This window comes from Chiloscyllium plagiosum, unplaced genomic scaffold (assembly GCF_037043375.1).
Source record: "Chiloscyllium plagiosum isolate Xiang-an unplaced genomic scaffold, Cpla_swu_hap1 HiC_scaffold_15, whole genome shotgun sequence".
NCBI classification, from domain to species: domain Eukaryota; kingdom Metazoa; phylum Chordata; class Chondrichthyes; order Orectolobiformes; family Hemiscylliidae; genus Chiloscyllium; species Chiloscyllium plagiosum.
Genome location: NW_028270153.1, coordinates 45,950,286 through 45,964,992, shown reverse-complemented (window position 1 = coordinate 45,964,992; position 14,707 = coordinate 45,950,286). Strand labels below are relative to the sequence as shown.

The 14,707-nt window shown below is 37.6% G+C and overlaps 1 protein-coding gene across 1 annotated transcript in view; it reads right to left on the bottom strand.

The window, feature by feature from the left end:
- Positions 1 to 5,226: 5,226 nt before the first annotated feature.
- Positions 5,227 to 14,707, bottom strand: part of LOC122560062 (partitioning defective 6 homolog beta-like) — a 93,772-nt gene continuing 84,291 nt past the window's right edge. Inside the window, exon 3 of the mRNA XM_043710266.2 lies at positions 5,227 to 13,358. Within this exon, the coding sequence (XP_043566201.1) occupies positions 12,517 to 13,358 (842 nt within the window). The 3' untranslated portion in view covers positions 5,227 to 12,516. The remainder of the gene's footprint in view (positions 13,359 to 14,707) is intronic.

The window sequence follows — 14,707 nt, the reverse complement described above, 5'->3', positions numbered from 1 at the left end:
CGCGTTCAGCGACACTCACCCGACACCGTCCCTCCCAGCCTGCAGGCGGCGCTATAACTGACACCGGGAACAGAGCATAGCGACACACGTAGGTTGGAGGTTCAATTGTACAAACTCATTCCAGGCATCAAATGATATTGAAAACCAACTGGAACCTCTCCTAAATGTAACAGTTGAGAGAAAAGTATGACTTGGAGATAGACAAAGTTCAAAATCACACGACCTCAGGTTACAATCCAAAAGGTTTATTTGGAAGCATTAGCTTTCAGAACACCTTACATACAGCGCTGAGCACCCAAGGAGTTCTCCAATTTCAAATAACCTTCCTTTCCATTCTACCTATCAATCCTTCCTCCAAGCAGATTCATCCCTCCCATCATAACCAAGTTGTACCTACCACCTATGTTCACCTCTCCCCACCCAAAGCCCTACTCCCCTTCTTTATCTGCAGTTCCCCCTACCCCCACCTCCACTGCTGAAGAAACTTTATACCCGAAATGTAAACTTCTCCATCTGCTGCTGTTGTCGGGCTTGCTGTGTTATTTCTCTTTTCTAAGGTCAACAAGCAGAAGACTGAAAGTGAGAACTGCAACTACTGGAGATCAGAGTCGAAAAGTGTGGTACTAGAAAAGCACAGCAGGTCAGGCAGCATCATGAGGGGAATCAATGTTCAGGCATATGCCCTTCATCAGGAATGCGGGATAGGAGACAAATTAGGAGGTTTAGGGCCAGAGGGAGAAAGTAGCTGGGAAAGCAACAGGTAGATCTCCAGTTACCTTCCCCCAACCCCACTCTCCTGTTTATCTCTCAGCCCCTTCCCCCCACCCCCAACCACTTTCCCAATAAGGAGCCTATGCCTAAAACATCAATTTTCCCACTCCTCGGATGCTGCCTGACCTGCTGTGCTTTTCCAATGACACACTTTAAAAAAAAGTAGCAAAGTAGTCAAAATCAAGGGAAGCAACCAATTGTCTTCTGAAAGAAGGGTCGCTGGACTCGAAATGTTAACTTAGTTTTCTCTCCACAAATGCAATCTTGAGTTTCTTCAGCAATTTCAGTTTTTCAGACAATTGTCTTACATTTCTTACACTATAGTGTTAAATCTCAGGAAAACAGCACAGAAGTGGCTGAACTTAGTATGCGTCAGGGGTTTCTTCTCCCTTTCTACTTGCACAACCATGTCAAAATACAAAAGCCTATGCAGATGTATATATAAAAATAAAACTTTTTAAATCCACAAAATGCTGGAGGAACTCAGCAAGTCTGGCGGTTTTTCTCACTACATATTCAGAACTAAAAATCGTTTGGAAAGGATGGTGTTTATGGGGGGGGGGCAGCAGAGGCGGGGAGGAGAAGAGTGAGTACACCTCGTGACTGTGTTCCAGAAAAAAAAGAGAGATGGGATAGGAGATAAAAGAGCTGATAACAAGCTGAGACACAGATAATTACTGCATAGGATCCCAACAAGAAGTGTAAAGGTTGAAAATGAGTTGGTTGACATATTTGCTTCATCTGGCAGTATAGTAGGTACTTTGCAATAGTATTCACTGCATTTTTTTAACCACCTGTAGCAGACTTTATTGGCTCAAAAAAAGTTCACGTAAAGTGACTGGACATGATCCCAACATTACAAAAAAAACTAAGTGCCACATTCTCAAAGGGCACCACAAAATTCCCAAATAGCCTAAACAAAAATTACATGCACAGCATTAGACTACTGTATCATGTGTTTTTCAGGATTGCCAATACATATCCACTTTTCCTATCTATGGCAGAAAATTTCAAATGAACTCATTAATGTAATCAGAAGTCACATGTAACCAGGTTATAGTCCAACTGGCTTATTTGAAATCACAAGTTTTCAAAGCGCTGGTCCTTCTTCAGGTAAAGTGATTTACCCACCCGAGTCCAACACCAGCACCTCCACATCATGGGTACCATCAACACCACAAACTGCCAGCTCAAAGTGGAGAGGATCTCCAAGAAGATCCTTCACCCGATGAAGGAGCTGGACTCTGAAAGCTTGTGATTTCAAATAAACCTGTTGGACTATAACCTGGTGTCTTGTGACTGCTCATTTTGTCTACCCTAGTCCAACATCAACACTTCCACATCATTGTCATATAGACATTCTGTTCCAACATGACCCTGGATAAATGAGGCACTGTAAAATGATCGTTTCTCCACTTTGTTCTCATGAAGTCTTAGAGACACATCAATTAGAATCAATTTTTAATGAATGAAAAGAACAAAGAACAAGACAGCACAGGAACAGGCCCTTCGGCCCATCAAGCTTGCACCGATTCCTTACCCTTATTTAGGCCCACTAATCATTCCTCATACACAGTTTCTAACAGTCAAAGCAATCTCACCCCTTAATGTGCATCTGGATCTATGCCTCCTTTCGAGTAACCATTTCCACTGGTTTATACATTAGATACAAAAGTACTTAGATATGGTGGGAAAATATGCTGAGACAGATCAGCTACAAACTAGTAAAATGACAGCGCAGGCTAAATAGGCCTGCTCCCATTTTCCATGTTCCTATGATTTTAAGCTGCTGTGAGCTCGATGTTTAAAGTTTTGATACATAATTATGAATATAAAGTAGTATATCAAATTGCTATACTGGTTATCCACTACTTTGGTCTCCTTCCTATTGGAAAGATGTTGTGAAACTTGAAAGGGTTCAGAAAAGATTTACAAGGATGTTGCCAGGGTTGGAGGATTTGAGCTATGGGAGAGGCTGAACAGGCTGGAGTTGTTTTCCCTGAGCGCCGGAGGCTGAGGGGTGACCTCATAGAGGTTTACAAAATTATGAGGGGCATGGATAGGATAAATAGGCAAAGTCTTTTTCCTGGGGTGGGGAAGTCCAGAACTAGAGGGCATAGGTTTAGGGTGAGAGAGGAAAGATATAAAAGGGACCTAAGGGGCAACTTTTTCACGCAGTGGGTGGTACATGTATGGAATGAGCTGCCAGAGGAAATGGTGGAGGCGAGTACAATTGCAACATTTAAAGGCATCTGGATGGGTATATGAATGGGAAGGATTTGGAGGGATATGGGTCAGGTGCTGTCAGGTGGGACTAGATTGGATTGGGATATCTGGTCAGCATGGATGCGATGGACCGAAGGGTCTGTTTCCGTGCTGTACACCTCTAGGACTCTAATACAAAAGGAAACATTTTTCAATGTAGGGTCATACTCATGAAAGACATTTTCTAATTTACATTTATATTACTGTGCAAGCGAAGTTCAATTTGATTTCTACCTCAAAGATCTTGGTCTGCGAAAATATATTAATCATGTTGATAGTAACACTACGCACTCTACTTTGTTGGAGAAACAATGTACCAAATCTTACAAAGTTATCCACTCAGGGCTACAAAACATCTCTATTGGCTAGGATAACACATCATTAATATGGTTCTGTTCGCCGAGCTGGAAGGTTTTGTTGCAAACGTTTCGTCCCCTGGCTAGGCGACATCATCAGTGCTTGGGAGCCTCCTGCAAAGCGCTTCTTTGATGTTTCCTCCAGTGTTTATAGTGGTCGGTCCCTGCCGCTTCCGGTTGTCAGTTTCAGCTGTCCGCTGTAGTGGTTGGTATATTGGGTCCAGGTCGATGTGTTTGTTGATGGAGTTTGTGGATGAATGCCATGCCTCTAGGAATTCCCTGGCTGTTCTCTGTCTGGCTTGCCCTATGATAGTAGTGTTGTCCCAGTCGAATTCATGTTGCTTGTTGTCTGGCTAAGGATAGCTGGTCATGTCGTTGATGTTCATGTATGCGGATTGTTAGCTGTCTTCCTGTTTGTCCTATATAGTGTTTTGTGCAGTCCTTGCATGGTATTTTGTACACTACATTAGTTTTGCTCATGTTGGGTATCGGGTCCTTCGTTCTGGTGAGTTGTTGTCTGAGCGTGGCTGTTGGTTTGTGTGCCGTTATGAGTCCTAGGGGTTGCAGTAGTCTGGCTGTCAGTTCCGAGATGCTCCTGATGTATGATAGTGTGGCTAGTCCTTTTGGTTGTGGTATGTCCTCTTTCCGTGGTCTTTCTCTTAGGCATCTGTTGTTGAAGTTGCGCGGGTATCCGTTTTTGGTGAATACCTTGTATAGGTGTTCCTCTTCTTCTTTTTGCAGTTCTGGTGTACTGCAGTGTGTTGTGGCCCTTTTGAATAGTGTCCACTACAGCAGACAGCTGAAACTGACAACCGGAAGCAGCAGGGACAGACCACTATAAACACCAGAGGAAACATCAAAGAAGCGCTTCGCAGGAGGCTCCCAAGCACTGATGATGTTGCCTAGCCAGGGGACGAAACGTTTGCAACAAAAACTTCCAGCTCGGCGAACAGAACCACAACAACGAGCACCCGAGCTACAAATCTTCGCATAAACTTTGAACATCATTAATAGTTGTTCCCTACTATGTTATGTCCCTCATTTACTTTACCTTTTTAGCCTCTCAGTCAAATAACTTAACAATCACAATTGTCTTCATATTCTTATAGTGCTTGCACAAAGCCATATCATAGAAATTCAATTACCAATTAACTTTTTTTTTTGAAGTGCAATGCAATCTTAAAATACAAGAACTAATCATTATTTAAATTACTAGTTGAAAATTCGTTTGCCATACATCTTTGATACCAGAAACAATCAATCAATCAGCATGCTATCCAGTGGCAGGATTGTTACAGTGATTCCAAAAGTGTAATTCATGTTTTCAATAAATAAAACATATTATCTTTAAAAAGTTAAATAAATATTTTGTTCCAGAATCCAGTATTGGAAGAATATCACCACGAAGTACAGTATAAAATATTTTGGTTTGCTACAAAACAGACAGCAACCACTAAACCTTTGGAATTTTGAAAGTAAAATTTGAAGTAATTCTATAACTTCCTTATTCATAAAATAAGTGATGATAGAAGGAGGTTTCCTCTGTGTTATAAATCTTGCTCTGTATAGACAAGTTTGCAATTTCAAATCTTATCAGGCTTTTATCACCACAATCAACTCAAGAGTCCAAAATGCCTCAACTGACAATAGAGAAATATTTTTTTGGCTGTGATGATCGATTGTATACTTATACAGATTTGAAATATATGAACTGAGAATTTCATTACATATATTCTGATCTCAGCATTTCCAATTTAATTCTTAAAAGATAAAATTTGTAAGGACCAGTTTGTCTTTATTAAGTAAAACAACTGCAAAAACAGGACAAAATAAATCGTTTGTTCACCAGCTTTTATTGTTATATTCAACAGTGTACATGCCAAGTTTTCTGTTCCCATTTCTACAGATTGCATTTGATACTAATTCTATGTTATGTGAAAAGTATAGCAAAGGGATTTAAAGTGCAATATTTCATTTGTTTTATTTGAAGTGATGAATAGTTTGCTTAATAAATTCAAGTAATTTCAAATTCTCAAAAGCTAGTCACATATATGGAATAGCTGTAGACGATAAACTCTGCAAGTATTAGGATTGTACAGGTCAAGACCATCACCTTTATACAATTTCAACTTACAAATTGTTTTGACATGTTTTAATAGAATGCTGAATGGTTCCAACAACTCATGGGAAAAATTTCAAAGAAATCCAAGATTTGCATGAAGCATATTTATGGTCACTATCATTGTCTTAGCAGAAAGAATTTAAAAAAAAGGGAAGAAGATACCACAAAGCGAAAATACTGCAGGGTAGCCAAACCTTGAATATGACTATAAAAGTTGAAGCCTCTACTGATTTTTCTTTAGTTCATACAAATATATCATATTAAGCATGAGGCTATGGTCAGATTCTAAAATGTGAAATTTCTCTTTAGTGTGATCATATAAACATATATTGTATAGACATAAGAAAATACTGATATCTGTGCCTATCTTTTACAAATCATTTCATTAAAAAATTACATTAAAATATCACAAAGCCATAGCATAGTATTCACAAACAAGAGATAGAACTCAGCATGGGTATTTTCATTAAATGCGTTCCATCTGCAGTTGCTTGAAAAAAGAAGAAATGTGAGGCTATATATTCAGAACATGGAACATAAACTATTTGGAATGATGTCAGATTACAGTGTTTACTATCATAAATCTAAGAGGTAGTAAATGAGACAGAAAAGACAGAGGCTCTAAAATGCAACATCACAGCAATTTGTTTTCTTATTTTAGTAACTACTTATACACTATATTCCTATACAAGGTTATAAAAATAGCTTGATCATTTGGAATCGCCATTTCAAAACATGCAATTATACACTTCCCTCCAGTTTGTAGTGGTCGTTTCAGAGTGAACAAATAGTCCACAAATAATTCAGCAGCAGTCATATTAAGACATGTAGTACAGCGAGAAGCCAGTAGAGGGTATATTCACAAGCAAAATGCATATCTTCAGACATGCTACAAAATATTTGATCCGTTCGGCGGTTCGCCATTGAATTGATCAGCATTTTTCTGTCCTGAACAACACAGTCTCAGATTGTGCACTCATTTAGTTTGTCAAGCTGAACAACATGCTTCATTGAGAATGTTTTACATCAGAGTAACCAAAAATAGAGGTTTTCTTTCAAGTTCAGGAATTCTAAAATTTCTCCAGTGTCACAATGATTAGATCAAAGCAAGTGCCTTTCATATATTTCATGCCCTTCATTTGTTTCATGCCGAGTTATAATTTAAAAGTGATTTTTCACACTGATCATATTTTTTGCTGCAAAGGAAACACTTACTCTTCACCTCTGAGTAAAGCTAGTTTGTTTTTGCTTTTTAATACAACATGCAGCTGTCAATTAATTAGCTGGGAAGGAAGTGATGTACTATTTTCACAGATTCAGCAGGCTAAATTACCTGAAATTTTGTATTCTGTATAGTCATATTTCAGACCCTTACTAAGCATATTAGATTCAGCAAATTAAAAAATGCCAACTTGCATTAAGATAATTAAATATATCAGTAGCATTGTCATTAGAAACAGCACATGACTGATCCTACTTACTGTTAGGTTTGCACAGCAAATCATTATTTTTAAAATTAGATTTTAAAACTTATGAAACTAGGAGAGTGAAAAGGAAAAACAAATCAAGGATCTTCAAAGTTAATGTTTCGGATCTGGTGATCCTTCCACAGAACACTAAGCATATTCTGAGCAATATTCAAAACAATAAGCAAGTTCTAAGACAGACTCACCGGACCCGAAACATTAACTCTGATTTCTCTTCTCTGATGATGCCAGACTGGCTGAGCTTTTCCAGCAACTTCTGTTTTTGTTTCTGATTTACAGCATTCCCAGTTCTTTCAGTTTTTATCAGGGATTTTCAAAGTGTGCAAAGTGAGGCAGCATTTTAGGCAAATTGCTACAAAATTCTGGATTACTTCAAAAGAAACCTTTACTACATGGATGTATAATGTACATACCGTATATGTGCCTGCATTAAACAAAGTATTCCAATTTTTAAATGCCGATTTGCAGTTAGAAAATATTTCCTATTTTTCTCACTTCAAATGTTGCTCACATTTTATCTTATTCAATTGTTGGTTTAGCCTGGATAGATTAAAGAACTCTTTGCTCACTAAGGTGTATGTATTTAAATAAAAAGTGAGGGATCATTACCAACTTAAAGTCAGAAGGTCAAATCAGTCCAGATTTAAACTGAAGTCTCTCAAGTTGCATTTCGTAATTTGTGATGTATTTGAGGCTACTGAGAAAAGTATGAACTCTTCAAAAGCTCAAATTTTTAACACAATAATACTTCAAAATAAAAATGTGTTTCTTTATGATGGCTTTAAAGTATAAAATTGTATGACATTCATATGAGGAAACCCACCACCTGACACAGTCATCAATTTAATTAAGCTTAAATACTAATTGTTATTTACTTTGACTTTTGCCAGCATCATGGATTTTAATACAGATGATTTTCAGCAAATTCATTATTTGCTGGCTTTTATAAATGTATGTACTATTTAGATTTGCAAACAAGTAAGGATTCAACATTTTGTTTCAGAAGGGCATTTGATAGATTGTATGCATCCCAGTAGCAAAGGAACAAAAGACTTAAAAGGTAAAGTCTTACCGGACTAATGTTCTCTCATTAGATGACGGGAAGTATTTAAACGGAGAATCACCACACTTCAGGCAAGAAACTGAGAAGGAAAATTCTTTGTGCTAACTTTGGCCTGTCTGGAAATTGAAACTTCACTGTTGGCATCACTCTGCATCGCAAACCAGCTGTCTAGCTAACTGATCATGCTTCAGCCCCAAGTAAAAAGTCACATCAAACATTCTGCTTCCAATGGTGCTTCATTCTCAGCAGCTGGGCAAGAGTAGCCGACTCAGTCTACAGTTAAAATCTTCTCTGCATCCTGTAGTAGATGTGATGTCCCTTTAACACCACACTTTAGTATTATTATATTAAAACATAGAAGTTTGGATATTCAGAGTCAGTTTAATGCGGAATAATAGGACAAAATGTTTGCTCTTATAAACTTCATAAAAATGATTTTTTTTAAATGGCAAATTCAGACAGCACCTGGATCAAGCCTCAAAAACTATTAAGCTCATTAAGGTCTGTCCTAGAAAAATATTTTTCTTGAGCATTTAGAGACCTAGTTTAATGTTTAGGCTAATTTGAATTAGAATGGTAATTAATATTAAAACAGTAAATGGAAACATTTATATTTTCAAAGTGGTACGCTTAAATGCTAACAAGGACTTGGTCAAATAAAGCAAATCGGTAGTCTCAGTGGAAGGCAGGATCTGCATAATATAGATTTATTGTTGCCAGGTGGCTTGAATCTTTGGCTATTCTTCCAAATTAATTAACACCTTTAAGGGCACCTAGAGGAGACTCCAGAAAATCTGCTTCCATGAAAATTCTGCAGAATTTGGAGCAGATTCTCTTGCAGACTTGTTACAAACCTGATGAGTTTGTTACCACCCTGATCCTAACAGAATATAAGTGTAGACCATAAACCACATTGACAGACTTGAAGAAATGCTCTTGCATAACAAAAATGCATTTTTTAAAAAATACATATATTTTAGTTTCAAGGCAATTTGTTCTTTTGATAAGATTTTTAGCTTGGTAAAGCAACTGGACAGTATCCAAACAAAGATGTTGCAGTATTCTATAAAAGACATAGATAGATAGATAAGTGTACCACAACCAGATATTGTGAATATCTAGTTCATATCTCATGTTTGAGAATAAAAACTTTTAATTTCAGAAATTTAAGTTTAACTGTATAAATGGGGATACCTGATGGTGAATTTGATGGGCAACCCTGAGGTAACTTCATTCAAACAAGCTTGGAATTATAGTTAAAAACTAACCCAAGTTATTTGCTTTGACAAAGGGTCCGTTACACTCTCAACGTCAGCTCTTTTCTCTCCTTACAGATGCTGCCAGACCTGCTGGGATTTTCCAGCATTTTCTCTTTTGGTTTCAGATTCCAGCATCTACAGTAATTTGCTTTTAATGCAAGTTATTTCTGACCTTCAAAGAAACAAGTGTAAACACTAGAATAACAGATGACCCATTTCTAGACTTCTTGGTCTATTGTTATTCCCATTAAAAAACTTGAAATTAACCTTCTTACAAAAATGGTCATAAAACTTCATGAGATCTAAAATATTCATATGAGTTACAGAATTAAGGGATTATTTTTATTGTAAAATAATGAACTTACATTCAGTTGAGGATATCCCTTAGTCACAGAAATTGACTCTGGTGATAAAAACTCTTAAGTTATCTGGGTATTTGGTGTAGAACATGGAAACATAGCATAGTACAGTGTGGAAAGAGGCCATTCGGTCCACTGAGTCCACACCAACCCTCTGAAGAGCATCCTAACCAAACCCATCCTCCCACCCTGCCCTTACCATGGTTAATCCACCTAGACCACACATCTCTGGACACTGAGCAGCTCAGCATGGTCAATCCATCTAACTTGCACACTTTTGGACTGTGAAAAAAACCAAAACACCCGGGGGAAACATGCAGACTTGGGGAGAATGCAGGCACACAGTCGCTCGGGGCTGGAATCAAATTCTGGTCCCTGGCAATGTGAAGCAGTAGTGCTAACCACTATGCCATCCACATTGTAGAACACAGCTCATTGAGGTGGAAAAGCCAAAAGAAAGAAACATTAGTTTCTTTTAAGCAAATGTGGAAGGTACATCAAGTTCAAACTCAATTGTTTTTTTTTAAACTAGGAAGGGAGGCTGAAGTAATCCCTAGTTTGTAGCTAGAGAAATAAATCTAGTGTGGTCTTCACCAAATTTTGTGGCAGAGTTGTTAACAATTTAATTTGAAAGCTGTGAGACAGCAGTTGGATATATGCTGGCAACCAAAGCAAACAGCAGAGACAGTAGTAATGAATTAAGTTCAAGATAGAGGATGCTAAGCAAAAGAACTAATGGAAGGATCCTCATAAAATATTACTTTGGAAAATGAGAATTAAGGAGAACTCTAGACAACCACCTAGTTTGAAAGTTGGTTCCAGGGAAACTGAATGAACTTTCAATCTAATATATCAAATCTAATATTGGGAAGGATAGAGCAGAGGGAGTAATTAGGAGAACTGAATTTAGAGTACAAGTCTTTATAAACTATTGTCTGAAGTCAGTGGTGTTTGCTTTGTTTATTTTTTTAAAAACTAAGGTTTTTTTGTCTCAACATTTGAAATCTTCTGGTGTAACTCGGTCAGTTGATTACTAAGTGCCTGGATTTCTCTTTAATGATCTCTCACAGGATCATTACACAAGCAAGCACCTACATTACAACTAATTTACCCGCACACAGTAGGTCAGTAACAACCCCCTCTCCTCACATTAGATTTCCCTCTAATGGTCCTAAACTGTTTCCTGTTCTGTTACAAACTGGCTGATATTAAAAGTGAGGCCTCCCATGTTTGTACAGGATACTATAAAATGGCACTGCAAGTTTGATGTTAATATTAAATACATGTGAAATTGGCAGAGCAAGGAGAATGAAATTGTGACTTAAAATGTAATTGCAATTGCACACCTGACATGGCTTCACAAAATGTGAATGTATTCATGGGAACCCAATAAGAACATTTTTAAAAATCTTGTTTGCCTCAAGCAATAATCAACAAACTAAGCAAAGCAAATGAGAAAACAAAATTCTCCAGGAATTAGGATAATAAATAGAATCTTTTTTTTCCTTCTTAGAACCATGCTATTCTACAGTATTTATCTAGATCGATGAAAGGCAACTCTAAAAACATCAATAAAATGTTTATATCCAAACAACAGAGTTGCTGGGTGCCCCATCAGTTTGTGCTTTAAGTAGAATTAATCCCGGTTAGAATTTCATCTACATAACTCTGAAGTGTCTACTCGAAAAGTTTACAGCACAGTGGCAATTTGTTTCATCAGGCTATGAATCTTTGCTGAAATTAATAGGAGCATTGACAATTTAGTCTGTTTGATTTAGTTTTATAAAGTCTTCAACAACACAAGATTTAATAACTTGTCTGAGTACTAGCACTTCAACTTTCATTTCCTTGCAGAATTCCTATGTTCACATTATCAGTAATTCTGAGGGCATTTGCATTTTTTAAAAAAATGCTAGGAATACTCTCTGGTAGCAAATATCAAAATAATTTGTAAGTTTACACGGATTGATAGTACAAGTATCAATTATAGTAAGCTAGTCTATAGGTATTGCTAGTACCTTAACTGTTCTGTTTTGAACCATAATTAAAATAAACCTCACTACTCCTTTAATTGAACAGGATATTTGATCAGGACTAATTATATATTTTTAAAAAGCCAGAGAGGCAGGCTTTTCACCTCAGTCTCTGTAACGTGTATTTTTTGAAGGAATTGTATAGTAATTATGTAGCTACTAGAGTATGAAATTTACAATTATTCCTCATCCCATCTTTTTATGACGTCACTGTGGATTAAGCAGTGGTTAATACTACCTTATCAAATGCATGCCCACATACATAAAAATCTTCTAAAATGAAAAAAGGATGGGGGAAAGAAACATGCTTAAGAAATCATTATTCATTACATTAAAGCTATTGTTTTGGTATTTAAGTGCAACTATTCTGAAAAGAAAATTAAAATAACCATCAGTATAGGAATTGTACTGTAAACAGTCAGATCTTTGTGGTTCTACAATGAGTATATACCAGATCAATAATAGATCGTCATATGAGATTTTTTTTTAGGTATCTATTTGGGTGGGAGACCTTTTATATTTCTCCTTTGTAAAAGTTGCAATTCTCTGAAAAGTACTCCTATTTAAAAGTATACACACAGAAATGGAAGGGACTGCCCCAAAGCAGTGAACATTTCACTACTCCATCCATTTCAAGTTGTGTATTCAAAATGCATACTAGTTATAACATTATGCTGCTCATTTCACACATGAAACACTTTGAAAATTATGACAAAAAGTTACTGTATAGCACATAATAACCATAACAGACTGCTCTGAAAACATATATCATTAGCACCCTTTAAGTGCAGGGTAAGAAACCTATAGTGTAATAACCGTGCCATCCTCCTCCATGCTTCGTTTATTCAGATCTTCCTTTTCCACAGTATCCACTTTCATGGCAGCAATTAATGTGCATGTATTTCCTTCACTGCTGGCAATAGAACCATTTGGTGTTAAACCATGATCACTGTCACTTTTTGTTAAAGACATTATACTAGCACTGGTTGATGCTGCTACTGGAATGTGCTGTGGCTCACTGTTGCCCTCTATGACTATGTCTGTTTCTTCATCACTGTCCACTTCTTCTGAATGGAAATTCTGCACAACATGTTGGGATGCCACAAAAGTGGGATGACTAGTACCACTGTCCGTGGACTGGCCTGAACTACCAGAAGTCCGAGTGATCCTCACATTATTTCTTTGATTTGCTGGTTTCACAGTTATGATTAGATTGTGACTATTTGCAATCATCATGTCAGTCACTTGATCGAGGCTTTTACCAGATACCTCAATACCATTCACCTCAAGAACTTCATCATTTACAGCCAACAGACCGGTGCTTTCAGCCAATCCCCCCTGCACCAATCTAGATATGAAAATTCCAGGGACTTTTTCCAATCCATGGGGAGTTACTCGGACGCTCGAGCCATCGCGAATATAGAATCCTAGTGGTTTATCAGATCCATGTTTATACAGCCGCACCCTTCGATGGGTTTCTGGAAGAACGTCGACATCAATGATTGAAGAGACAGGGCGGAAATCACGTGGCAAGCTGATGGCAATTGGAAGTTTCTTTCGGTTGTCAGGACGCAGTACATTTGACAAGACATTCTTTTTCCGTGTTAAAGTGTCAGTACCAAAGGCACTATAGTCGGCATCCTCTGCAAGAACAAAATAAAGAATGAGTACTATCATTCTTACAACTCATTACAATGTGCAAGTTGTAATTGGCAAAATAATCTGTGGTGACTATGGAAAATAAAGAACATGAAATCATGGTAAGGGTTAAAGCATGGAGACCACTGGCAATCTGTGATCTGTGGAAGGCAGGATGGGATAAGAATAGTGGAATACTCTTACACCAATTAGCAGAGTAAGGTTCAGGCTGAAAGGTCACTATGGCAAGATGAGATAACACAAGTAATAAAGCAAGTTTCTCTGTTAAGTGTTATTATGACAAGATTGGGACCATAAATATTTGGGATATGACATTAAAATATCTAATTCATAGTTGGTAGAGTCAGCTTGAGACAGGAGACTATTGTAATAGATGGAATAGCTAAATATCTATCATAACAGGATAGTCTGGAATGGAAGATCACTGAAGCAGAGTTATCAATAAATATCTAACCGTGACATTAGAATAACATTAAGTAGAATGTACAACTAAAGAGATAATGGTAACTAACATCACTGGGTTTATTGTGTAGCTAGAGTGAGGTACTTTGATGAATATAGTTGGACATGCTGATAAGCTAACAGAAACATTATAAAAAAAATACAAAAATCCAAGGACCCTGAAGTTCGGAGGCATTTGAGAATCTGCTTTCTTAGTGTCATGGTTTTTTTGTTTGCAAATAAAAGACCTACTTCTTGAAGAGCTCTCTGCGTCTCCTGGTGATTCTCTATATTTTCTCCACAACACAACTTCAAGTAAAATTGTGTGCGAAGCAAATAAATGCTACATAAAAAGTTGTGGTTAATTTTCTATAGTAATTCAATGACCCATTGACTAAATTTCACCCTCTTCCTTTATATGAGATAACCACATTTCATGGGGCGACACAGTGGCTCAGTGATTACCACTGCTGCCTCATTGCACCAGGGACCCAGGTTTGATTCCATCCTTGGGCAACTGTGTGTGGAGTTTGCACATTCTCCATGTGCCTATGTGGGTTTCCTCCATGTACACCAGTTTCCTCCCATCGTCCAAATGCTGTGCAGATTAGATGAACTGGCCATTATAAATTGCCCAGTGTCCAGGAATGTGCAGGTTAGGTGTGTTTGCTGCAAGAAATGAAGGATTACAGGGATAGGGTTGTGGGGTGGGTCTAGGTGTGATGCTCTTCAGAGGGTCAGTGTAGACTCAATGGGCTGAATGGCCTGCTTCCACACTATAGGAATTCTACGATATCAAGATTAGAGTGGTGCTGGAAAAGCACAGCAGTTCAGGCACCATCCGAGGTGCAGGAAAATCGACATTTCAGGCAAAAGCCCTTCATCAGGAATA